This window comes from Micropterus dolomieu, linkage group LG11 (assembly GCF_021292245.1).
Source record: "Micropterus dolomieu isolate WLL.071019.BEF.003 ecotype Adirondacks linkage group LG11, ASM2129224v1, whole genome shotgun sequence".
Classification (NCBI taxonomy): domain Eukaryota; kingdom Metazoa; phylum Chordata; class Actinopteri; order Centrarchiformes; family Centrarchidae; genus Micropterus; species Micropterus dolomieu.
The window spans coordinates 12,209,303-12,235,719 of record NC_060160.1 but is presented as its reverse complement, the minus strand read 5'-3'; the positions used below and the strand labels follow the sequence as shown (position 1 = coordinate 12,235,719).

At 44.2% G+C, this 26,417-nt stretch overlaps 1 protein-coding gene across 6 annotated transcripts in view; it reads left to right on the top strand.

Moving 5' to 3' along the window:
• Positions 1-26,417, top strand: part of meis2a (Meis homeobox 2a) — a 192,029-nt gene that overhangs the window by 118,877 nt on the left and 46,735 nt on the right. For all 6 annotated transcript variants that reach the window (XM_046062057.1, XM_046062053.1, XM_046062055.1 and 3 more), the window contains exon 7: positions 7,711-7,825. In XM_046062057.1, coding sequence (XP_045918013.1) covers positions 7,711-7,825 — 115 coding nt within the window. The remainder of the gene's footprint in view (positions 1-7,710; positions 7,826-26,417) is intronic.

Below are 26,417 nucleotides of genomic sequence, written 5' to 3'. Positions count from 1 at the left end.
AAAAACACCCCCCCCCCCCCCCCCCCCCCGCAATATGGATTGAGCTGACAGTGTATTATTGGGTTGATATCTGTGAATTATTGCGTCTTGCATGCCTGTGATAAAGCTAATGTTTTGGTGGAGAAGAAAATGAGTGGCTATTGCTACAAAGTGACTAGTTGATATCTGTGCAGCACAAGGCCAAGCCTATTAGGAATTAAAGCAGATTTAAGTGTTATGCAAAGTCACTGTGCTGCATCTGTTGGGTCTGGCTATAGGCCTAATAGCGGTGGATTCCCTTAGAAAGCCCGTGGCGTTTACAGGGCCAAGCAGCGCACCGCACAAGGTGAATTAAAACATAATTAGACCGAAGATGCCGATGTTGGTTTGAGAAACGGTCAAAACGGCAACATTGCGGTCCTCCAACACAAGTGTAGAAATGAGGCATGCTGTTGTTTATATTGTAGAGATTAGATAAACTGGCCTGTTTAGTTTCATGGCAGATGGTTGATACTCAAGCCAATTTCCAATGGTGCCTCCAGTGCTCAGACACCAGCTTTGTCATCAGCCCACTTGTGAGAAATATTTTGAAAATTAGATATGCCAATAAAGCAAATCAGGAGCAGCAATAAACAAAAGAGGTTGCAGGACAAGCCATTTTTATTGGAGTCATTTGACTGACCACCTCATTAGGTATTTAACTTTTGATGGATTTATTTCACTTTTGTGGCAATGAACATTTTATTATAGCTAACTGCTTGGCTGAATTTGAGAAGAGAAATTTTTTTTTAGTTTTTTTTTTTTTTTTTTTTTTTTTTTACCATGTTTGCTTTTACAGCTCTGAGCACAGAGGTGATTTTAATGATGGCTACATGTTATGGAAATATACACACACCAGCTTATAGTTATTTTTTGCTAAAAAAAAATACAGTGCCTTATGTTTGTACAGTGTGTGAGAGCATGTGTGCACCTCATGAAATAATATTTGCAGAAGTGACACTATTGAGGTGAAAATGTGCAGTCTTGATCTCAAAGCCCTGTAGTAAATAGTTAACTTCTTCAGAGTAATTTCCATCTCTAATTTAAAGGAGTTCAGCTTTTCATGAATGAATTGCGCTTAGAATATTGGAGACAATGCACAAAAATGCATTTGGCTGCAAAACTGTGGCGCTGGATGGAAAGCGATGTCTGTCCTACTTGTCTTGATTTATTTATTTTATTTATTCATTTGTATTTGGCTTTATTTTATTATTCATTTCTGTCCTCGCTTCCCATTGAGGAGAGGAAGGCGGTTTGATAGTTAGATATGCTAATTTATTTAGTTAGAATCTCTCACGTCCATTTTTCTTTGCTTTGATATGCATTTTTAATATATAGCCCTGGGCTACATCTCATTTGGCGAAAGTTGTTTTTTCTGGAGATGATGAGGCTCTTCACTGTGAAGGAGGCGGCCCGTTGAGCTTGTTTTTTTTTTGTGTGTGTGTGTTTCCTTCCTTCCTTTTCTACCTCTTTCTGTTTCCCTCCTCTCCCCACTTCATACCTGACAGTGGAACATAACAAGCGCAGTTTTATTTACACTTGAATGCAGCATTGTCTTCGAGATGATTGGATTATGGTATAGTGAGAGCGGGATGAGTCCTTGCTGACACTGTTGATTTCCCTCATTCACTTGCAGTGACTGTCTCAACTATGGAGCCCACCCAAGCCTTCCTAACTCATCGCCCCTCCTCAGATCAACCCCATCCCAATTAAAAGAAAGGAGGGAAAAAAAGATGTTGTATTACACATGAAGGGTGATGGGGAAAAAGAAAAGAAACACAGAGCTGCATAGATTTGTAAATGGTTGATACAGTGTGTGTGCTTGTCATTGGTTTGCTCTCTTGTCTTTTAATTAATGAATACAATTTCTGTCTCTTCTGTGCTACATCCAATTAGGGAGGCAAATAGAATTAACAGTGTCTGAATATTATCTGTTCTAATGAATTAGCCTTTGTGTCTTCTCGTGCTATTGTGCCGCTTCTTCAGTCAAGCTTACATATTAGGAGAAGGTTTTTCATTTCCTCCATGCATATCTTTGAATTTATGCATCGTTTCAGATTTGTCATACAGAAAATCTGTAGGATTTTCAGGTCCCCACGCTTTGTTTTGGAGAGCTTTCCTCAGGGAGTGATAGTAGTTCCCATAGAGGTTATGGCGTAGCTTATCTTGACTCTGCATGGCTGGAAAGGTAAAAGGGGGAAAACATTTCTCTGTTTACATTTGATTCTCTAGTACAGGCTCTGAGAACTGAAGAGCATTGGTCAGACATGGTTATGTCACAGGTTCAGTCAAGTAATGCAATAGTTCATCTTGTGCCCATGCAGTGATTTACTGTGTGTATCAGTGGAGATGGGTGCTTAGTAATGTCCTGTTTCTGTATGCCACTATGCATGGTGCAGCGCACCCACAGCCCTCTGCCTCCACTCTCTGCCTGTGGACAGCAAGCCCTCGGGCCGAGCCGGCCTGCTGAACCGTGGAATTTGGAGTTTTGGAGGTGCTCTAATTCAACTAGCTTTGTTCTCCTCGGGGACCGACTACGCTTGGATCTCTCCCCCTTTCTCATGAAAACAGTGCATCGTTGACTTGGACCGCTCTATCTGTTCCACACAATTGTTTTGTGATGGTGGGATGTCTGGCCTAACATTTCCTATTTGATTAGTGTTCAGAGGCAGGGCCCTGTTGGCAGGCATATCTAATCATCGCTACCGTGGCTGGCTATCGAGGCTAGGCTCACTTGTTGCATCTCACACACTCCCCTTTATTTAACTGCATGTACGCTCTAAATGACTGCGATAAAAAACAGTTGCTGTGCAGTCGTTTTAGGATCATGACCTGCATGTGTGTTTACTTGCATTGAAATGCAACATAGTGTTACAGACATACTCTCAGTTGCAACTTTATTAGTAACACCTGTGCAATCTATTGGGATTCAATACAACAGTTCTGCCATAAGTTCTAACTTTAGGAAGTGTAAAATGTTCAGTTATGGCTGACATTATCAGAAATGTATAAATTCAATTAGATGTTTATTAATGAGGTCATATTTAAAGGTGGTGTTGTACTGGACTACGTTATGTTTAAAGGTGTTTCTAATCTTTTGTCCTCCCCTATTTATATACAAGAGTAAGGCAGAATATTAAAAACACCACTCAGTATAATACAGTCAAGAACACCACCACTATGTGCTCAAACACATAATTTAATTAAAACTATGACATGATATTGTCAACAAAAAACAGAACATTATAGGCATCATAGACGCTATGGCACAACATTTGTATTGGATCGCATTAGATTGTACATGTGTTCAAGTAAAGTGGCCTGAGTGTATATTTAAAGACTAATTTGAAAGCCCATATTTTAGGGTAATTTGTTACAAGGAATAACTGAGAATAGAATGATCTATAATGGCTTGTGTGTTTTATATTTATGCCATTTCATGTTTTGGAATAGCTCTGTCATTTTAATGTGGGGCAAACCCACAATTTAACATCTTCTTTCTGAGGACATGTTTGCAGTTTTAAATGTAATCTGCCATTTACTGCAGTGAAAAAGGTTGTTTTTGCCTCAGAGAAAGTTTTGAAGAATAAATACAACCAGTTAATCCCTTGTGTCTGTTAAAACATGATGCAGTGAATTATTAGCTGCTAAATTAAAGTCTCTTTATATTCCGGATAATTGAGGGTGTTGTAAATACTCAGTTGTTCAATAGAGCTACACCTACACTTTTCTAACGGGGCTGTATATAATTACGTGCTCAACCCAACAAAAATGTGTGAGGAGTTTTTCTCCGTTTATACCATGTGGCAAGATGTGTCTTGAAATGTCAGCTCGCTTTATGATTTACGGGCCTGTATGTTTCTGATGTGTCAGCAATTCTGTACATGTTCGGCACAGGATCCCTGAAGCTGCTCTTCGCAGTGGCAGTACAATGTACACACACACACAGACACACACACACACACACAGGCACACATATTCTCACCCTACCTTACACTGCTACTACACCAACAGATTTCTTCCCCTTTCCTCTAGGTTTCAGGGGAATTTTGAGGGAAATTCAATGATGCCGCTAAATCAATTTTATTTGAAATTCCTAGGGATGTAGGCAGAGTGCAGAAAGGGAAGTGAGATTGTGCCAGGCAGGTGTTTGTAAATGAGAAACAGGGGACAGGAGCAGAGGAGACGGCAGCATTCTGCTGCTCTCCTGTGGCCTGGCTCCACTACAAGCCTTCCTCCCCATATTGTCTCCTGCTTTTATATTAATTACAACTTGTATTATCAGCTGCCAGTTGCTAACCCCAGCAAATAGAAAAGGCTGCCCCTAGAGACCACGCTTCTTTTGTATCTTATTCTCAATGTAGTCCTATTGTATTTGTGTGCATGTGTTCCTGCCTGCACATGTACAGTATGTGTATTGCTTGCTCGCGTTCTCCTCCTCCTCCTCCTCCTGGTAACACTGCTCTTTAACACAATTAGTGAAGAGCATGGAGTGAACCATGTTTGACTCCTAATTATGCCCAGCTTTAGGGAATAGTCACATGGGCTAGAGGCCTTTTTTTCTCTTTTGCTTCTTCCTCTATTTTTTTCCCGAGGACTTCTTGTGTAGGTTGAAGAAGACTGTTTGGGTGACACGATTTTTTCCCCCAACTTGTTTGAACTTTATCAGACCCACGAGGGTTGTGACAAAATGGTTGTGTGTGTTTGTGTTGCGCGGTGCGGTGTCTGTTGATGCTCCCTCCATAGCTCAGAGAGGCCCACTAAATTATTCATGGGGAGGAAAGGCTGTTGCTTTCGTCGCCTTGTTGAGCTTGGAAAGTTAACGCTTTTGTTGTGGTATTTGTTGTCTTGTTTTGCAGTCAGGGTTATGAATGAGAGATGACTTACAGGTATTGAAAGAAGAGACTGTGTTTCATCACAAATATCTACTGCATATTCACTGGGCCTAGTATCCACTCTATTATTATTATTATTATTAGGTCATATAAAGTGCTGTGGTCTGCTTTTTGCCCTGTAAGATGCAAACTAACAAAGCATTATCTATATCATTACATTAAACCTACTAGGTAGCAAATCACAGCAAAGTATAATTCCCTTTAACACCATTAGCTGAGGTGTCTTTGAATTTAATTTAGTACCAGCACCATTAAAAATGACACATTACTCCGCAATGATAGCTAAATTAAGTCCTATCGATTCTGCTGTTGCATTAAAACCATGATGTGGCCATAGCTGGCAAGTGTTAGAGAGAGAGAGAACAAGAGAGCGTGAGTGTGTGAGAGCAGCAAGCATAGTTTTTCAGGTCTGTCTCGCATCTTGCCGGCAGTGGGTGTCTCATTGTGAGGAAGCAGAACCCAGTCATTTTCTTCTCTTGAAACAACAACAGCCTGTTCGGAGAGCACCGAGCCCAGCTCTGCCTAAGTACATTATGCACCCTGGGAGTCTGGGATTTTAACCTCTCGCTCTTCCTTCCCTCGTTGTTCCGTATGACAAAGACCAAATTAGGCTGTTTTCAAAGACTTTACTCACATTAGTGATTTTACTCGGCGTGAGCTGTGTTGAGAATAACAGAAAATGACTCTAATAAGAGACCTTATTCCCATGAAGTATCCCACTTGTTGATCCGTGGCAAAGAGGGTGAACACATCACAATCATCCGACCCTCTCAGAGCAGGGACACTTTTCCCTCCGCTCACTCTGGAGGGCTAAAACCCACGCATGAGCTATTGTTCACGCTGTCTTCTTACCCCTCTTCTGAGTAATTCTCCGAGCTCTTTATCTGATTGCCATCCGGTGAACAGCTGACGCTGAGAGGGCCTTGAGTGGAGCGGAGGGTCTGAAGGGCCTTGTGTGTTTCTGTCTGCTGTTTTCAGCTCTGAGCTGTTTGAGAAAACAGCCCTCCTTCCTCAAAAAACTTAGCAGATAAAAGGGCCTTGCTCACAGGCACAGCAGCAACCTCGCCTCCGCAGCAGAACAAGCAGCAGCACATCAGGACTGCACACCCAGGGGAGCTCGGCAGCCGCTTGTCTTATAGCCTCTGTTTCCCTACAAACCTCCACTAGTCTCCAGGCTCTGTCCTGTCTGTCCTATACCAGTACAGCTCACTCAGACTGGGGCACCAAAAGCAGGCAAGCAGGCAAGCAGGCAAGCAGGCAAGCAGGCTCCTTTCTGGCTGGAGCTGAGGGAAAAGAAGTTCATCAGGAACTCTACTGAAATTAGACAAAATGGTAAAAATGGTCTCTTTCTTGGAATACTCTGTGGCTTATTCATTTTCCCTTTGCTTTCGTTTGTATGTATATGTGTTTATGTGTGTTTGAGGGAGAAAAAGAACCCATAGCGGGAACTGAGAAGTGGGTTGAGGTTTGTGGGAAGCCTTGGTGCAGGCCTGTGTTTGTTTGGCTTGGGCTCCTTTCAAGGGGCTGCTTCTCTCGGGCCCCAGACAACGTTGGGCTTACGTTCGCCAACGTTTTGTCATCGTGCTGAGGTGACAGGTTTAATTGGGGAAGACTAGCGACGGATTTGGGAGCTATGAAGCTGTATCAACTCAGTGTGAGAGGCTGTTTGGAGTGGGTATTTGATCGAGCCTGTCCGTATGTGGGTGCAATTGTAGTAAATGACGTGATCGGTCTGTCCTTCTGTTGCCTGAATGGCAGAGGAAATTCCACCTCTAGCCTGCCTTCATGTGGCACTGATAAAGCCTTTCCTGTACAGTAGAAAATCCTGTTTCCCCGTGTGTGCCGACAGGGCAGTGGGGATTGACCAGGAAAGAGAGGAGGAGAAGGAGAGAAAATGAGCTGTAGAGGGAGGGAAGGAAAAGGGCAAGATGCCTTAAAAGCTATGAATTTGTTTATGGACATTTCTTTGAAGTTAGCCAGCAGAGATTTAACACTTTTTTTCAGCATGTGTTTGTATATATAAAAGTGAGTGTCTGTGCATGTGTGTTTATACTTCTTGCTCTATTATGTCATTAGCATGTGTGAGTAAGTGTATTTCTGCAAGCCTCTGTGGGCGTGTGTGTATGTCAGTGTGGGCGTGTTCACATTTTTGGCAGATTAGCTGGAGAATCACTGTCATATCTTATTTTCATTTCTGACAGTGGTAATGATTAATGGTGGCTGTGGTGTGTTTGGACTTTTTACCTCTATATTTCTCACTTGACACGGAAGTCTCAATTGGTTATGGTATAAACGAACTCCATTGGGCTCAGCCATATGTGTTTAGACAATTACTCACAAGTGCTCCACTTGCAACGTTCAAAATCAAACGCCACATTAACATGGCTGCGTTTTGCTCTCATGCATTAATGAAACACTTTGATTACAGTGTTTTGACTTATTGCCAGCTGCTTCAGTGCATTAGTTTCTTTCTATTCATCTATGATTTTAGTGGCATCGTTGATTCTCTGCTAGCTGTGAAATAGGCAGTAGGGCTCTTCGCCTTGCCAGGAGAATGTAAGCAGGCCAAGGACCCTCACAGTGCCTGTGGACTCTTACAGATGTCACTCTCACTTTTCCAGCATACTCATATGGTCTCTCTCACTTTCTGTGTCTCTCCCTCTCTACCTCCCCCTCTTCCCCTTCTCCCTCTTCCTGCTCTCTCTGCTCCTGGTTTGCGGTTTGGACGGGGAATGTGGATGGATGCACGGATGGATGGATGGATCCCACGCTCGCTTTCTCTCTTTTCAAACCTCAGAACCCAGCTTCCTGGAGAGACCATGATGACGCCACCTCCACACACTCAGCCGGCACACCAGGGCCCTCCAGCGGGGGACACGCTTCACAGAGTGGTGACAACAGCAGTGAACAAGGTGAGCCAGCTCAGAAATGGGCATGGGCATGCACATGCACGCACACTCTCTCACAAACACACACACAAGTATATATACATGCATGCACTTGTGCACTCAAGCACAAACACTTAAACATACAAAGATACAGGCACAGATCTATGCGGGACATATTAATCATCATTCAGGGGTAGAGTTGCCAACACTTCACTTTAACCCTGTCTAATGTGAGATCTACAATGAATAGATGCCACATCACTCTATACACATATGTCCCAGTACTTCCTTTTGCACATTGGATTATCCCGCTTTTTGACTGGCGTCCATGTAAACACATAGTCACACCTAAAAATGAACATGCTTATCCACTCGCACAAATACAAGCAACAGCCACTGTAATACACCAACCTAGTAAAGGGCTTTCTAAAATGTTGCTATTTAGAGAGCTAAACAAAAGCTGATGATTAATACTACATTTCTGCCAGTTCTTGTTTGCATTTAAACCTTATTAACTTTGCTCGCACAACAGTCCCAAATTATGTCTCAGTGAGCCTTGTGTTATCTAGTACGTGACCTGCCAAACAGTAATAATGCATTTCAAAACAAATGTATTTGAATTTATTACAGACAGCTTGTGCAAGTCACAGCTATCTGCCTTGAATTGTTGTCACGGTCTCTATCAATTTTGACATGTAAAGTATCGAAAGCATATGCTATTACTTTAATTTAGAAGTGAGGCCAAGCACCAATACATTGTGAGGTTAAAGTTGTTTGTTAAATGCAACTGCTGCCTGAACTAAGAGAACAGATGATGAGCTGCTGGCCTTTCCTTTCATGTCTTACCCTTGTTTTTAATGTACCAAGATCTCCTTTCACTGGCAGCAGAGTGTGTGTGTTTGTGTGTGTTTTGTGAGTTTCTTTCTGTATCCATGTGTGCCCCCTGGCAGTGTCCATGGTTTTGCATGAAATTTCATCACACCGTCTACACACGCAAACACACTCAAGCGCTCATATACACACTAATACCAGCGCACTCACAGAGTGAAGCCACTTGCTGTGTCCGTTCAAGGCTATCGTTTTGCCAATAAGTGATCAAATGTATCGATGTGATGTGTGTCTGTGGTGGGGTTAGTTAAATCATCATCTCCTCTTCAGACAGAAGCTACAGTTTGCAGCCTCTGAACCATTACTGACCACAGACTGAGGGGCCACATCAGACCTCTGTGTTTGGCTGTATCAAGACTAGTTGGATCACAGGTTGTTGTCAGGCTAGTTGATGATGGTTAAGAATTGGCTAAGTAACAGGATGTTTATGTTTAACAGTACAAGAACAACAAAGGAATGGGACAAAACAGTCTCTTGCTCAAGGACACTCCAGCTGGTCAAATGCTCACTGACACTGGGCTTACTCTCATATGATCTGTATACTGGACGGTCTCATTAAAGGATGGATTTTTAGAGTGAGAAAGCAAAAAAAAAGAAAGCGAGAAATTGCAGTACATTTAGGTGTTGGATTTTCTGGTGTGAAACAATACATGAGTGCAGGTTAGAAGACAGATAGAGTTTTACACTCATCTTTGCAACTGCAAAAGAAGCATGGGAGACGGAGACTGCAGAATCAACAGAGAGAGGAGGGGGGATGAGAGAAAGAAATGCACTGTCTATTGATTATCTTACACACATAAGTACAAGTGACCTGTAATCCACAGAGCACTTATCGACTCCTCTTCCCACCGTATCCAGTAACAGCGGATCAATACAGGCCAAAGACAGTTACGGTACGGCACTGTGCACTGGGCCAAGATAGACCTGGACTAGATCAGGGCCAGAGCCAGACTTACACTGAAGAGTGCTATATGCTAAATCCGCCAGCTAGTATAAGCTCATAATAGAAGCAAATATTTAAAAGAAGGCCAAGGAAGAGCCAATGAAGTGCAGAGGTGAAAGAGTAGAGAAGGGGAAAAAGTATGCAGAGTGAGAAAAGGGAGAAAGAGAAAGAGAGAGAGAGGGCAGCTGATTTAATGGTCTAATGAGGCCGTCCTCCAGCCAGTTGTTTTGTGTGAGGCATGCTCTGACCTTTCGCTCTGCTCGGGAGCCCCGCCGCCTCATTTTTCACATTCTTGCAATTACGTTAACGCTTGAAGCGCTCGCTGACTCCCAGCTCTGGCCCTTCCATTCTGACAGAGCCTTCCCTCCCCAACCTCTCCACCTTTCCGTACTCTCCTCCACTCCGCTCCACTCCACGCATGAACTCGCCTCCTATCTCAATACATTTCCACATAAAATTTGTAGTCCACACTCTCACGTCCACAGAGAAAATGTGAAATGTGTGCTTCACTTCAGTAATGGGGTCTTTAACAGCTTGGCCTCTGTTAAAAGGGGTGACGATGTGGATCAGTTGAGGAAGACAGAATAGATGGGAGAGAGTGAGAGCGAGGGAAGGAGAAAGAGTGAGTGAGAACCACGGTGCTTTTTGGTTTCAGCTGCCAAGAAAAACATCAACTTTCTTTCGCCATCTTCCATGTTGGAAGGTGTTTGTTGTAAAACTGATCCAGAAGCATCCCTCTGTTGAAAACATGACTCCGCTCAATTTCTTCCAAAAATGGTGATGCATTTCTGACCAAGTCCAACTGTTAAAAGGTTAAAACGTGTTTCCCTTTGCCTTTGGCTGACGTTATGGGATGGACAGTAGAATAGAGTTCAGTATCCCTCACATATCTTTTTTTCAAAAACAACAGTGCATGCAGGACTCAAGATGGTCGCTTGTATCTCAACATTGAGCATTGCTCTGAACCTGTGCCAAAAAACTATTTAACGAGTGTGCAAGTATGTACTGGCCTTCTTGTGGAATAATTTATTGTCAAGCGGTACACCAAGGTGAAGCATGCTCATAGCTGTCAGTAAAAATTGCCAGTTAAGGTTCTGACACATATGAAAAAGGTCTCAGTACAATACTCAGATCTCCAACCTCTCCCCATGGTCTCCCCCGTTCTTAACAGACTTTTTCTTCTCAAAATTTCTCACCAAAAAAGAAAATATGAATTATCACCCTCAGGGCAAATTCTGCACTTTCGCTTACTGACTCTTAGAGAGTGACTCCCTATGTTCTGGCTAGATAAACAAATATCAGAAGATAACAGGAGATGGTTCAGAAGGTAACGCACAATGACTTCATTGGCTTTGCTCGCACATAATTTTGATTAACAGTCCTTTGGAACTCCTCCAAGCTCATCTTGAAACATCAGAGACATCAGTTGCACAGAGTTAAACTTGATGAATGTGCGTGCCTTAAGATAGCGCTCGTTTCCAAGCTGGTGTTCATAATATGTTAAACACCTAAGGTGTGATGGAGCAGCGTGATGAAATACTTTGCACATTTGCCCACACCAAACACAGTACAGTCAAATGCACTCAGTCATGAACTGTAAATCCCAAACACTGATTCATCACGGTAGGTAACGTTTTCCCCCTCTTGTTGTATGTGTGTGCTTGAGCGTGTGCTTGTGCATGCCTCAACTCCAGTCCACACTTGTAATTATTAGCTATGCATGAAGAGCAAATCCACGTTGACATCTTGAGTGGTGAGCAAAGGGGCTATCTGTACAATTCCCCGATTCTACTGTAGATGGAAAAGGCTCAACAGAAGAGAGGAGAAAGCATTTTGTACATTTTCTCAGCAATTGAACAATCCCCATGCTCTGCAGATAGACAGACTCCCCAGAGAGATTGAGAGAGGCAGAGAAAGGGAGGAAGAGAGGGAGAGCTTGAGTGTTCGGCTCCATGGGAGCATGCTGCGCTTGATGGTATTGTGGTACATTTGTGTGTGTGTGTGGGGAGTGTGGTGAGCTCCCTTGGCCCTGGCCAGGGGCCCCACTCAGCAAGGTCTTTGTGGTTGAGCTCACTAGAGGGGGGTCATTCCTGGTGGGGACACAACTCCCTGTGTCCGCCCCGACAGTCCCAGCATGAACAAGGCCTGTTGAATCTGGCATTTTCTGGACCTTTGGCTTTGCTTTTTTTTTTTTTTACAGCTACACTTAGGGCTCAAGAAGACATGAAAATGAGTGAGGAGAGAGAAATAAAAGAGAGAAATAAAACAAAATATAACCACAACAGAAAAAACAGCAGAGTCTGTGCTAAACGCAAGATGGAAGCCTTGTTGCGTTTTAGTAGCCTATACTCCAGCTCTGGAGTGATCAGTGAGGTGTGTCTGCGTATATAAAATATACAGTGTGTGTGGGCATGTACGTGCGTGTGTTAGCTGGTTCCCTCTAAGTGCCTGTTAGAGTTTAATTTAGTGTAGTAATTAAAGCTGAACACTGGCCCATAAACAACAGATAAACAATAAAGCAGACCCAAGCCCTGCTGTTTCATGGCTCTCACTCCCAGCTGTTGGAGCACTGATAATTTTTACACAGTGCCCCCACCTCACCACAACACAATGCTGAAGCAACAAGGGTGTGTATGTGTTGTGAATGTGTGCTTGGGTATATTTTAGCATGTGATGGCAGAGGCTGAACAAAAAAGGCCAAAGAAACATAAATAGACAGGATATGTCCACTTCCCTTCCTGAAAGAAAACACAGAGAAGCAATCAGAAAGTGTAAGAGGAGTAGTCTGCCTCGGTAGCCACTTATCAAACCAGCTCAATGGCAACAGCGAACACATAAACATTAAACAAAGTGCAGCTATGACGTGCTTTCAACCTATAACTTGCAACATCTCGCTGTCAGTGGCAGCAAGTAGAAGTGAACTGCACTTAAACAGAAAACAAACTGAAGCTGTACCTGCTTAATGAGAATAACAATGCTACAGTGTTTCTCAATAAGCTACTGTGTGTAATTTTAGCCTTGTCACTACATGTCAGCACCATGCTAGTCAGGTGTCTGTTATGAAAACAGTGCAGTATGTCTGTCTGATGGTTTGTTGGGAAGGGGCAGGGCCATTGTTGAAAGCTGAGAAGAGTTGCTGTGGAGGGGGAGAAAACACAGTACAGAGGGGATACTTTCATGATCCCATTAGCATAAGAGAGGCTAAATTATTCATGCGGAGTGCTTAATCTATGGGGAAAAGTATTGTTAATGCACATAGTTTTAAAATGGATCTCTCCCTGCCTCTGCTCTAACACCAGATTCTTGCTGGATTCAGCATACGCGGGCATTTACGGGAACGGCTGTCACTCTCCCTCTCATACACACACATAGACATAGTACATATGGGCATACATGCACTCTTGCTTAAGCGCCGCTGCACTTCAAGCTGTTTCAAGGGGCTCTGCTCTCAGGCTCATCCCCTCTCTCCCTTGTCTCCGTAAGTCCCTTTCTCATCCTCTCGCTCCCTCTCTTTCCATTTATTCCTCCATCTCCCTCTACCACTATTTCTCCCATCCCCTCCCTCTCTTACCGTCTCCCTCACACTCCTCTCCTCGCTCACCCCTCGCCGTCTCGCTCTCAGTACCACAGACTACCTGGCCCTCATCCAAAATGTGATTAAAGAGAATGATCAGCTCCCTCAGCTCTCTCCTTCCTTCCTCCCTTCCGCTCTGTCTCTCTTTCTTCCTTTTTTATGTCTCTGTCTTTCTTCTGACCCTGTGTTACGTTCTTAGAGTCTATAGATCATGAGAGAAAAAAAAAACATGAAAACAGCGAAAGCAAAGGAAGTGTAAAAGGATGACGACTGCCAGTAGAGTCAGCTCCACTTCCAGTAACATAGTCCTCTTACCCACAACATCACCACCACTCTATGTTCCTCCATTCACACTGCAGCTCAAGCTTTCTCCTCTTTCCCGCTCTTCCTCTTATAGTCTCCTTCTCTCCACTCCTCCCTTTCTCCCTCTCCCCTCTGCCTCAGCTCTGGCTGGGGCCTGGTCCCTCTGGTCCATAATCATGAACAGGCCCCCGGCGCGACCCGGCCCAACCCAGCCTGGCCTAGCTTGGCCAGGAACTGGGTCCTACACAGCAGGAAAGGCACATTAACTGGGTCAGCCTAATGTGCAAACTAATGTTTGGAGAACATAGGGAAAAAATTACCTAGATTATTCTGACAGCAGCTGAGGAGAATGTCTGTTTTGAGCCATTAAAGGAAAGCTTGGGGGAGATGTTTTTTTTCTTTCTTTCTTTTCTTCTCTTTCTGTCTTTCTCTGAGAAGTAGATGAAGACCAGTTTATCTGAGCTGAGCAAAATTAAAAAGCAGAAAAGAAAAGGTGTTGCAGGGAAGTAATCATGAGTGAACTACAGTGAAAGGACGGGAGGGACTTTTTCTTTCTTTTACCCAGCTTGGGCCAAAAAACAAAGACAGAGTGCAGTGCTGTTGTATCACTTCATTATACAGTAGGTTTACACACCCATGTTCCATCGCTGATTACTCCAGTGCATGTGGTGATCATGAGGAGTACACAGGGGTCTGATGTAATATGGCTAAAAGGGATTTGAGAGTGAGCCCCAAAGGGCATTTCCATGTCCATTAATGCTGCCGCCGTTGTATTTTCACAAGGATGACGGTGCTTCGGTTCTTTAAAGGGAGAATGTTTTCCCAGGAAATTTTCTGTCTTGTTTCAGCAGGCTAGCCTCAAGGGGGTCAGCCAAGAAGTCACCCCTTAAGAGGTGATAATCCAATTGCTCTAGTCCTCACCAGATTTGTTTTCCCCTTGTCTGGCAGTGTGTTTGTGTGTGTGTTTACAGAGAGTGTAAGCATGCGTGTGTGAATGTAATAGACATGGAATGGGAGGCAGAGGCAGCAAGATGCCACCGGATTCTTCTGTGTCCAACCCCAGGCCCCATTCTAGATCAGAGAGAGGTTATGGAGGCCCGGTCTGTCAAAGGCACACCTGCAGGGAAACTCCAAAAACCCTGACTGCCAGCTTACACAGGCCCGTTTAAGGTGTGCTTATTTGGAGTTTAACCCTGACTTCAAATGTCCTTTCTCTCTCTCCCCCTTTGTGTTTGACCAATGGGCCTTGTGCTCTTTTCTTTCTTCTGCCTCCCTTGGCTCTTTAATCTCCTCCACCACCCCCACCCTCCCAATTCTCCTCCCTCTAATATCCGAACCCTACATCACAGCAAAGGTCCCTCCCAAAAGACAGCAAGCGGTTGAGGAGAGTGGCTTAGCAAGGCCAGCTATAGCTTGTTCACTTGCTGTGTGGTTTTCTCTTGTGTAAACTAGGGTTTACACACTCAAGCATGTTTGGAACTGAGCACAGCAGCTATACCCTACAGGTAGTGCTTTAACCATGCTGCCACCATCCAAGAGAGTGGGAGGATGATAAAGGAAGTGTGTTACAATCCGAGTTCTTCCTCTCTGCTGCTGATTTTCACGCACACATCTTTCACGTTTATGCAAAGCTTTTGAGGGCATTATGCAAGATAAGCTCATTTTCTAGTCTGATTCCCACTCTAGTACATGCTTTAATGACTCTTAAAGCCAAGGGCTGCTTTTTTAGGCATAATAGCAGTCCCGCGGTCTCTCAGTTTCCATGTAGCCAGAGTGCTTTTTCCACACCTGATCACTTTTGTTCACCCATTTTATGGGTATTGGGGAGCAGGCGGAGGTGAGCAATTTGACAGTGGTTAGTGCCATGAGCCCTAATGTTTATTGGAAGCAAGCGTCTAATAATTTTTGATTACCCCAGAGGAGGTATTAGCCATGTTAGTCAGCAAGGATAATTTCTTATTTACATGCCCCAAGCAGTGAACACTCTGAAGGAACACTGGGGCTAAATGCGCAACAAAACGAATGAAACATGCCAAACGAGATGCTCCATCCTCGCTGGCTGCGGGGCTGAAGCTGAGAAAACCTTCATTATGCATTTACCATAATTCATTAAGAGGGTTATCAATTTGCAGAATACAGAGAAGATGTTTGGAGGGGGAAGCAAGAGCACCATATCAAACGAAGGAAGAGAAAAAGGAACAAGGGAAAGCGAGATGAAAAGGAGTAAGATATTCAAGGATAGCTCAGTGCCTGGATTTTTAAATGTTGTTCCAATTACACACTTTTCCATGTTCTGAGGCAGAACTTGCATGTTAAATGCTGCAATCTCTTCTTCTTCTTCTTTTTTTTTTTACCAGTGTCACGCTCCGCCCCCTAAAAAGCAGAAGCTGATTTCCCTTTAATGAAAGCCATTTGGCCGAGGAATTCTCTTCTAGACAATTTTTGTTGAGATTGAGGCTACACAGAGATGTTCTAGTTCAAATATTGCCTTTCTGTTCATTTAGGGTTGCTCTTTGTTTGGCTTCTGCCCTGCTTACTCAAGGGTTTCTTGTATCTGTCTCTCAGTGTGGGTTTCAGGACAGTTACTACATGTTTTCATTTTTCTCTCCTGGCAACACATACTGAGAGAAGAAAAAGACCTTTAAAAGCATCTTTCCCTCTGCCATCAGGCAAGGATGACTAAGGCCCCATTAGAACAATTGGAGGAAACTTAGGGAGACGGGGAGTGTTTAAAAGAATGAAAGCAGCCAGAAAACACCACTATCTTGTGATAACCAGTGCTTTCTCTCATTATCTAAACACAAAAACCTCCACCTTGGAAAAATGGCACTCACTCTATAGCTTCATTCAAAAATAAAACAATGAAAACAGAGAGGTAAAAAAAAGTGAGACAAAAAAAGAAAAAACATTTAACATTTTCCAAAGCTGCATTGTTCAGTACGAATGCTTACTCCCAGGGATGCAGTCCTTAGACAACTGAGTGTCTGCAGGAGACATCTGTGAAGCCTGACCTTGTGACCCCGGAAAGAATGCTCTTAAGGTGGGGGGAAAACTGCCTTTACCACTGCATCATGGCCTACAGGATAGCCCAGCAGAGGCACAACAAACACAACCACTACAGAAAATAACAACACAACAGACCATCGATGAAAAAAGCGAGAATTAGGTGAAAAAAAAATGTGGGGTTGGAATGAGACAAGCAGTAGAGAGAGAAAGGTAGATAACATGCACACAAAACAGACACGGACTTGATTTGAATTGTGCCTCATAGACCTGGCTGTCTCCTTTGGGCCCCCCATGAGATCATTTTCATCCTTTATGGGTCAAAAGGAAGCCCAGTTGAAAATGAAAGGTTACACAAGTCAGAGCCCAAGCCCTCGGACTGAGAGAGGAGAAGATCCCTGCTGCAAGGGCCCTGCTGCTATTCAAAGCACCTGCCATTGTGTGGGCGCCCATCCAGGCCTATTGTTGTGCAGAAATTAGTCGTGCTCCCTTTGGCTCCCTTCGGCTCCAGAGGCATGCGGCAGACCCCCTTGTTGTTTTGGATTCAGATATGTGGTTGGATAGATGCGTGGCCCTGGCTACCATCACCACTGGCTGTGGCCCTTTGCCCTCTCTCCCAAAGCACAGTATCATTCGTTTTTTTCCTCCTCCACTCTCTGTTGTTCACATCTCAAGAACACTTTCCGGCCAACATTCCTATAGTTTTCTCTCTGTTTCTTTTGTACTCCTACTCTTCTTTCTCCTTTGGTGTATATGCTTATTGTTCTTTGGAGAACCCTCATTATAGCCATGGTTATATTTTAGGGCCTCTCTCTTTGATTTTGGTCTCGTGGGGAGTGAGTGGTGGGCTGGTGGGAGCTGTAGGGCTGGCCCAGCTCTCAGGGCTCCCCAGCCAGCGTCTCGTAGAGTGGGCTTGGGGGTATTGTTGGGCTGGGCACCGCTGCAGAAGCACTGGTGCTACTGCTAGTGCAGGGGGTGGATGTGAGGGGAAAATTGAAAAGTCAATAACGAAGGCCGCACAAAAAAAAAAGAAAGTAGAGGGTGAAACAAAAGGAGACTGAGAGCTTCAAAAAGCTGAGAGCTATAGAGCACTGCTAATTAATAGCATCAGAGGAAGACCTTTTTTTCTTCCTTGTGGAACTTTAATGCTGCATATTAACTTTCAAGGCAAGGCGATTAAGAGCTCACATTGTGAGTCAGGTCCATCTTACTGTCAGACCAACCCATGGTAGCCACGTTACATGAGGGAGGATTGGTAATGTCTCATTTAGAAAATGAAAAACAAACAAAACTATTGCAGGAAAGAGAAACCAGTGTATCGTAATGCAACACTGTGGTCATCTTGAGGCTATAGTGTGTGGTGTTTATTGAGTTGCCTTTTGTTGGAATATGTTTCTAATATGTTTGTTCTTCCATGTGTAAATAAGATGGATAAAATATTAGAAACACCTCCAAATATAATGCAGTCCAGTAAAGCACCAGCACAAAGTACAGCCTCACTGCACTATAGAACTAAATTAACCCGCAAATAAGTGAACTACTAGGCAAAAACACAACTTTTTAAAGAAGAAAGTTTTTATTATTATTGATTTATTGCATTTCTGGGTCACTAATTGGGAATTAGTGTACAGTGTTGTCAGTAGGCATGTGTATATTTACATGCATTTGTTTCTCTGCATTTGTCAAATTGTACACTTATTTCAAAATAGATTGCTGTGTTCTTACTCCTCCCTTTTGATGAAGGGAATCATAAGGTAAGATTTGGGAACGTGACAAAATACAAATTTTGGTGGGTCAGCGAGGCAGAGTGGTAGTAATTTGAACTAGGGCTTTTGCAATTTGTATTTTTCACAGCACTAATAGGCTCCTCTGTCACTGTTCTTGCCATAGCAATTTCCACTGCCAACAGCTGTCAAGCCCCTAAAATCAAAATTAGTGCCATGGAATTGGGCCTTAATGAAATGACCTGTTGGATTTACCTTAAGGAGCAGGGCGGACAGTCAATACTAGCCTCGTCAAAACCCCTTTTCTGCATTCTGCAGTCCCATTAACGAAAGGAAATAGTCTCGAGTAAATGTATTAAGCACTACTTCCACTATCTAATTATATTTTTCCCTTCTCCCTTCATAATTCATTCACTCTTTCATTAGTTCTTAATATTGAAAAAGGCTTTTAACTGGCTGTTTTGGCCTCATGGGGTCACCAATTACTTGTCACTATGTATTACAGGAATGTCAGAGGAGTCCATGTTGTATATTGGGAATAAATGTTGTGTCCCACCACAACTTGGACCGGGGAAGTATATTTCCTTATGTGTTAGGAGCATTTTCATAGAAGAATTACAACATTATTTCCAGAATATCATACAGAATACTGTTGCAAGGGTTACATCATGGAATCCAGAACTGTGGGCTGCCCCCACCTCTGCTTCCTATAGAAAGAGGTGAATGTGTGCCAAGGCCCAGTGGAGGACACTGGGCCCTGGTTATTGACTTGTAAAGGAGGCAGTAGGTGAGGGGTCTTGACAAGACATGAGCGGCTGACTCCCTTGTAAAGCTGTATCTGATTTCTCTGCTAGTTGGCTCCCCGGAGAGACCCGCTTTACCCTCTGTTGATCAGACTCTCACTCACAACTGTATGGAAAAATGCAGCGATAAAAAGAATGAAAGAGTAGTTTTGTGAAAGGAGACACTCTTGTTCTGTATTCCATTATTCCCTGTTAGAGTGAGAATGAGAGCAAGGGAGGAGGGAGAAGAAGGTGAAGGAATCAGCTGCTAGGTGAAATAGCTGTATCCATGAGTACATGTAATATCTCAATATGCCAGAAAAGAAAAAAAACCCTCTTCAAATTAATGTTTTGTGAGTTGGGTAACATGAACTTGTCAATAAGGGCACCTGCGTTTGTGTGGGTGTGATCGTATGAAAATAACAATGAATTGCATCAGCAAGAGGGCAGACTGAGCAAGTATCAACTAAGCAAGAGCCTAGCTCCTCACAGATCTGACTAATTTATGAGTAAACTGCACTGACAGACAGTGAGAGAGATGCAGGTGGAGGGAGGAAGTTTTCATTGACTCTCCAGAGCAGGCCAAGCCAAAGCCCTGGAGGGATCTCTCAGTTTGAACTTTATCAGGGGCTACGCTTAATCAATACACTATCGGAAAAAGAATTAATTACTAAAGCAGAATAAAACAGCTGCATTTTAAACCAAGGATTCATCAATTCTGTAATCTCTTGGTTACAGCTCAGGTGTCAGGAGGATCATTTCAACTCCATGTAATGAGGAACTGTGGGAGTTTACCCCAACCCTCTGCCGTCCTCCTCCTCCTCCACTCCTCTGTTTCTAACCCCCCCCCCCCCCCCCCCCCCCCCCCCCCCCCCCCCCCCCCCCCCCCAACCAACACCCAGTTCCTATCCTATACCTCCTCGTCAAGATATTTTCCTTCCCTTCTTTTCCCTTTTCATCTCATTTCCTACCTTCTTGTCTGTTTGTCATCTGCCTACAATATTCTCTCTTTTTCCCCTCTTCCCTTGCCCCATCCTTAATAGACCAACTGTACTCCACTCTCTCAGCCCCCCATCCCGCTGCATTCCCTTCCCACCAAATTCCTGTCTTTGCGGGGATGGGACGAAGGGGTATTAAACTTGAAATCTCTGGTGCGAATGCTGACTGGAACGGGACATTCCCGCTGCTGCAGCCATCAAGCCGGACATTCCTCTGCTCAGGCTGGGACACCGCTGGTGCTGCGAAAGAGGGGGGCATAAGGGATGGGGGATGTTGGTGTAGGGCATAAAAAACAACCCACCATGCTCCAATAGTAAAAATAAATATAGTTTTTGTGTATAAAATCAATGGAGTGTGACAATCAAAGGGGAAGATTGGTTAGAAGGAAACAAATGGCGTATGGTGAACACATTTAAATATTGGCCAACAGAGAAGCATACATAGGGTGTATCCCTTGTGTCACAATAACTTTGGTTTCAGTATTGCGACGACCACTGCCATCACCACTCACAGCCCTTGACCCCAGCCCAAAGCCTGTAAACGGACTGTCCTTGACTCCCCATAATGGGGGATTTCAAGGCAGGTTGAGAAGGGGTTATGGGTGATGAATTGGGTTTTTAGTGAGCTCATTAGGAAGCCAAACAGAGTTTAGACTGGCGGAGCGGGGCAGCGGCGCAGTAATCAGTTCTGCTCGCTTTGTTCCCTGCCTTCAGGACATTTGTGTGAAAAAAAGAGAGAGCGAGTAGGGGAAAAAAAAGTTCATGGCATTTGGCTGATGAGAGGGCTGCTGAGCAGAGGCTGCAATCTGATGGTTGACTTGTTGATTTATAAACCTTTTAATCCATTTACTATATCCCCCCCCAGCTCTATGTAGAAATCCCCATCTCTGTTGAACTCTACTTTGATGCCACTGTCCATCAGGTGTGGCAAAGATGTCTGCAACAAATCTAAGTCGTCCTCCTCCCTCAGTATAAAAACAGTGTTTTTTTGTTTAGTTTGAAATTGTAATTGAGGGTAGAGAATCACTGCTTTTCATACATTGCCCCAAACAGTGTAAGCTGTTCTGAATCACGAAACCACACTGTTAAAACTGGTGAACTGCATACAGCTGCTCTTTCTGGTGGTTTAGGTAGACTTTGATATACAATAGTTCCTAGTGGGGATTCTAAAGCCATTTCTTCACTAGCAGATGGATCCATATGAGGCATTTGCGTGCTCTCCATCTCTTTGTTTTCTTTTGCACTGTCTCATCTCTTCATTCTGTGCTATTCTCACTCCTTATCATTCCAAAGTCACTTTTAGAAAGCAAAAAGCGTGGAAGCAGCTTGTTTAACTAATGATTGTGTTTGTTTCAATTCAACATAGCCCCACTTGCTTTTGGGAAATACCTATTCTTTAATATTTAATGTAGCATCAAACCTTAGGATTTAAGTATGCTTCTCTGTGGGCACCCAGCCCTGTTTTTTTATTGTAACACTTATAAATTATAGAAGGAATAGCTTCAATAAATGCAATTTAACCACTAAGATCAAGAATAGCTCCATTGTACCATATTCGATAAGGGAAGAAAGAAGGGCAAAGTCTGGGTAGATAGAAGCAGGGTTTGGACAGGTGTGTTGGCAGGTTTGTAAATTTGTTTATTAAGAAACAAGGGGTGAACCGAGATTACCTGTGAGACCAATTAGCCCCATTTGATTTGGAATCTAAGGAAAAGTAGCGGCAGTGTTGGAGTGCAGCGGGAGCAGGGTGGAGTTGTCAGGGAGGCAGAGAGTGTGAAATGTCTAGTGGAGACCCAAAGCCCTTCATTAGCCACTGATCCCTGTCTGCTGAGTGAGGAGCAGTCATGGGCATCACAGCTCCCTTTTAGTTCCCCCAAAAAGAGCGGGGTGAGGGGGTGGAGGGTAGCTCCCCCATCCCCTGCAATTTAGCCCTTTGCCATTCATGCAAATTGGGTCCTGACATCTGCAACAGCCTGCCTCCTTTCTTTTATACATCTTTATTCCATCTCTTTTCTTTGGGCCTTTTTCCCCTCCTCAAATAAAGCCCCCTTTTGATGGCAGAGTCTTGTCTCAGCTAACATGCATATATACACCACATCTGTGTAAAAGTAGCACTTTTCGGTGTGTTCATTTACACACAAATATGTAGACCTGAACAGAACTGGAGGAAAGTATTAGAAAAATCAAGATTCCAGGAGGCACACGCGGTCATTGTGCAACCCCGTAATTCACAATTTATGATGTAATAAGAAAATTGTTGTTGCAGGTAGAAGGTTAATTGTACCAATAGTTAGTTCAGTCTAAAGCCTTGGATAATGCGCATACTTTGAGCACCCAGTGCTAAATTTTAGTTTCTTGGCAGATGATAATCTTATGAAAAGATCAAGAGAGTTCTAGGCAGTGACTCTGGAGAAAAGGCAGTAACCAGGCAGCCTACCCCCTTCTTTCCTCTCCCTTCTGGACAAACTACTCTTCTTTGGCTCCAGGGGAGAAGCTGAAAGGGGAGGGTGGCTTTGCTCCAGCCCTTATTTTGGGTTAAAAGGTAAAATAGACTAACTGGCTGTTAAAAACAAGTTTTACCTCCAACCCTACACCCTCACCCCTCCCCTCTCTTTCTCTTTGCTCCCTCACTTCAACCTCGCCCCCTATGATAGGGATGTGCACAGTGGGGTCAATACTGTGCCTGTGAGAGGAGAGAGGCCTTGTATCGGTGGAGAGGTGATAGTTATCTCCAGCATTCCAGGGATGACAGTGAGATATCTGCCTGATGGCAGGGTTAGGGGGCTTAGAGAAGGGGCGGAGAAGGGAGGGAGCAGAGGAGGTACAGGAGTTGTTGAGCAACTACCCCCCCCCCCCCCCCCCCCCCCCCCCCCCCCCCCCCCCCCCCCCCCCCCCCCCCCCCCCCACCTCCCTCCTTCCTTCCCTCCCTGCCTTTCTTACTGCCTGACTGCCTCGCTTCCCCACACGTAGAAAAAACCCATCTAATTAGAAGCTCTTATTCCACTTCATTTAAGGGAACACTTAATGATGTGTTTTTGGGGGGAGACAACTACACATTACTTCTCATGCAAAAGAACCCACTCAGTCGTAGCACTCAGGATGCAGATACAGCTGTGTTTGAGATGGAGGTTTGTCCTCTTTTCTCTGAGGTGTCATGGCTATTGGAGGAGAGAGAAGAAAATGTAGTAGTCTTCTGTCCTTCACCTTTAGTCAGTGCCCTGGTGGTAAGAGGGGGTGATAAACAGAAGGCTGGTAGTGACAACTGAGTTTGGCAGGGTAACCTGCTGAAGGAGAGAGTTTGTTGTAATTGCTCTGACAGGTTTTAGGGCTGTTAATGACTCCAACCCGAGCACTACCAATTTGTCAGCATGCTTGCTGTTTACTAAGCTGTTGTTTTATGGTCCAGTGCAAGGGGCTGCTGCTTGTTTAAGCACAGATCAGGAAATAATCAGCGTAAAACACTGGCTGCAGTGGTGCAGCCACACTAAAACAATTCTGTTTAGAGCCCTAATCTACTGTATGGATCTGAATGAGCGTAGTAAACCATATGGTGTGGTCACACAAAGTCACACAAACATACTGATGGGCTACTAAGTGTTAGAAATTGGATGCTCAAGTGTGTGTTTTATTATTAAAGACATTATGATCTACTCGTTAGCACTCATCTGTGTTGTAAGTTATGTGAGTTCAAAGCATATTGGTAGCATGCGGTTATAATCAGAAGACCTGTAATCCTGAGTCGGCTCAGAGCAACAGAGGACCGGCCTTTCCACTAGTGTGAATAGAGCCTCCACGTGTTTGTGTATGTGAGAGAGATTGTGTGTGTGTCAAAAGCATGTGGTCCCAGAGCCGGCAAAGACCCCTTCGTAAATCCAGAGTAAATAAAAGGGGTAACCAGACGGACAAAAGAGGAGCCCCCACTGCTTCTCTTATTCGCTGCCATTTGGGGGACTGAATGTGCTAAACGCCGCTTATGTTGGCTGAAAAGTTGAGGAGAAAAAGAGGGAAAAGGGAGGCTCTAAATCCCCCTCTTTTTTTCTCTTCATTCTCTGCGGCCAAGCCTGCAGGGCTAGAGGTGTTGTAATAGGAGGGTGTTGGAGGGAGTGTTGGAGGGTCCGATCACTATGGTGTGCTAAGGTAGAGGAGGCCAAACGAGCTCCTGCTACAACAAACCTCTTAGCGTCTGCTCTCTGTCAACTCCTCTTTCTTTCTAACTGTCCTCATGAGTTTCTCTCATTTGGGTGAGCTTGGGTGAACATGCCTGACTAGTTTGGGCTGACAGGGGGCTTGGGGGGTCTCTTGTAATTAGTCACTTTAACCACAGCTTCCATAAGCCACTGCCTTTGCACTCTTGGTTCATTACCTTGAAACAAATGCCGGGGCCTCCCAGTGCAAAATCACTGCACAGTTTTTAGAATAATACACACACAACATCTAAAGCTTGTCTAGAGGCTTTTCAGTAGGTGTATTAATAGTATAGGGACCAATAAGTCTGGAGTATTATTTGATAACTAGCCATGACTGGGTTTGAATGTTCTCCAACTATTGACAAGTCATGATTCATTCATGCGTGGGTATATCGGAATGGTAGAGCAGCAAAGGGAGGACATTCTTGTTGTACTAATGCTTGCAGGGCTGACTAGACCTTAGTGGCTCCCTAAGGGGCCAGGGTGCCTGCTAGACATGAAGCATGATCTCTAGAGTCATTAGGACTGCCCTGAATTCCCCCTTACTCTCAACGGAGACTGTAGGACACTTTGTGCTAAATCAGTTCTTTGTGCAAGAAGTCCTGAAGCGACCCTGAATGTGCCAACATTAGATAAGCAGAGTTGCAGTGTGTGTTTACAGTCCTTTCCCAACCCGTTAATGAGCTCATCCCTGAGACCAATTTACTCACAGGGAGATATATCTGAATGCATTTTTAATAACCACCCACTGGTGAAGAGAGAGGGAATGTATGCGAGCGTAATGTGCTAGCGTGCTCATTCACTCTCTCACCCTCATTGCATCTGGTCATTGTCTTCTTCAATCTTGCCTGATTACACCTTCTCGGTTTCTGTGCGTATGAAAATATGCACAAACTTTCATTGCAAGCACTTTAAGTCAAGATATGGATAGAGTGGGTAAAGGAGAAGGAGAGAGGAGGAAAGAGTGAGGGAAGACAGAAAGAGAGTGGGGAGAGTGGGAGTGAAGGGGGCTGTCTTTTTTTCCATCTCCAAGGGCGCTGCTTTTCCAAAAGTGCCTGGGGCTACACTCCAGCACCTCGGCTCCCTTAGGCCTTTCGGCTGCCTCCTAATAGCCAACCCCCATCCTTGTCACATGACTAGATGATGGGACGCTTCCCCCTGCTCTGCCCTGCACTTTTTTTTTCTTTCCCCATTTTTTTTCAGAGTGCACATCCACACAGGTTAGAATGGCAGAGTTGCCAGGGAACAGTCAGAAGCCATTAGCGTTTGGGACAATTTGCCCTGCAGCGTTCCTTCTCTTGCTCATAAGAAAGGAGTGGGGGTGGATGCAAAGCACCAGCTCTCCTTTAGATGTAATGAGGTTGTGCAAGTTGGGTCTTCTTTATTCTTTTTCTACTTCTTTTTTTCCTTCCTCCTGCTTCTTCTCATTTCTCTTCTTTGTTTCATTCTTTTTACTCTCTGTCCACACTCTATTTAGAATACACATATTTCATATATATAAAAAATCAAAAAACGATTAATTAACTATTAATACTAAACACAAAATCCATGCTTGAATGCCACATGTCTGATCTGTGCACACATGATTGTGTCCATGTTCATGTGAAAGAAAGACGGAGGGAGAGAAGAGCTGAAAGCCTTGGAGTCTGGTTTCACCCTTGCAGGCTAGGGCAGGAGGCAGCGAGCATGCTGGGTAATGAAGTGACAGGTCAGTCTGTAAATACGCATGGGTCGCTCTGGCCCTGGCCAGGGGGGAGGCTATCACATTGCAGTGAAAATGGAAACGTCAATAAAATTAATCTGCCAGCCTTTTGGCCACTGTGTGGTTCCATTGGATGAGCCTGACTGCTCACAGCAGGAGAGGGATTTGGAGACCAGCTCGAAAATCAACACAAAACCTAGCGGCACACAAACAAACAACCAAACTGTGTATCAACATTATTCAGTGAAGCTCAAAAGCAGATAAACAAGGAGAGGGTGGTTAAAATTCACAGCTCACTAGTTGTGTTGTTATTGAAGTTTGGAAGCAAACTGAGGGAGTAAGTCTCGACTTCCGTCTGGGTCGCATTTCTCAGGAAGCCCCTCACAGTCAGGGTAGGGCTATGGCCAGACCAAAGTTTATTGTTTTAGGCTTTCCTGAACAAGGATCTGTACTTAGCCTGGGATTTACGGCATTTGCCACTAATGAATGCCCATTCTACAATTACAACACCC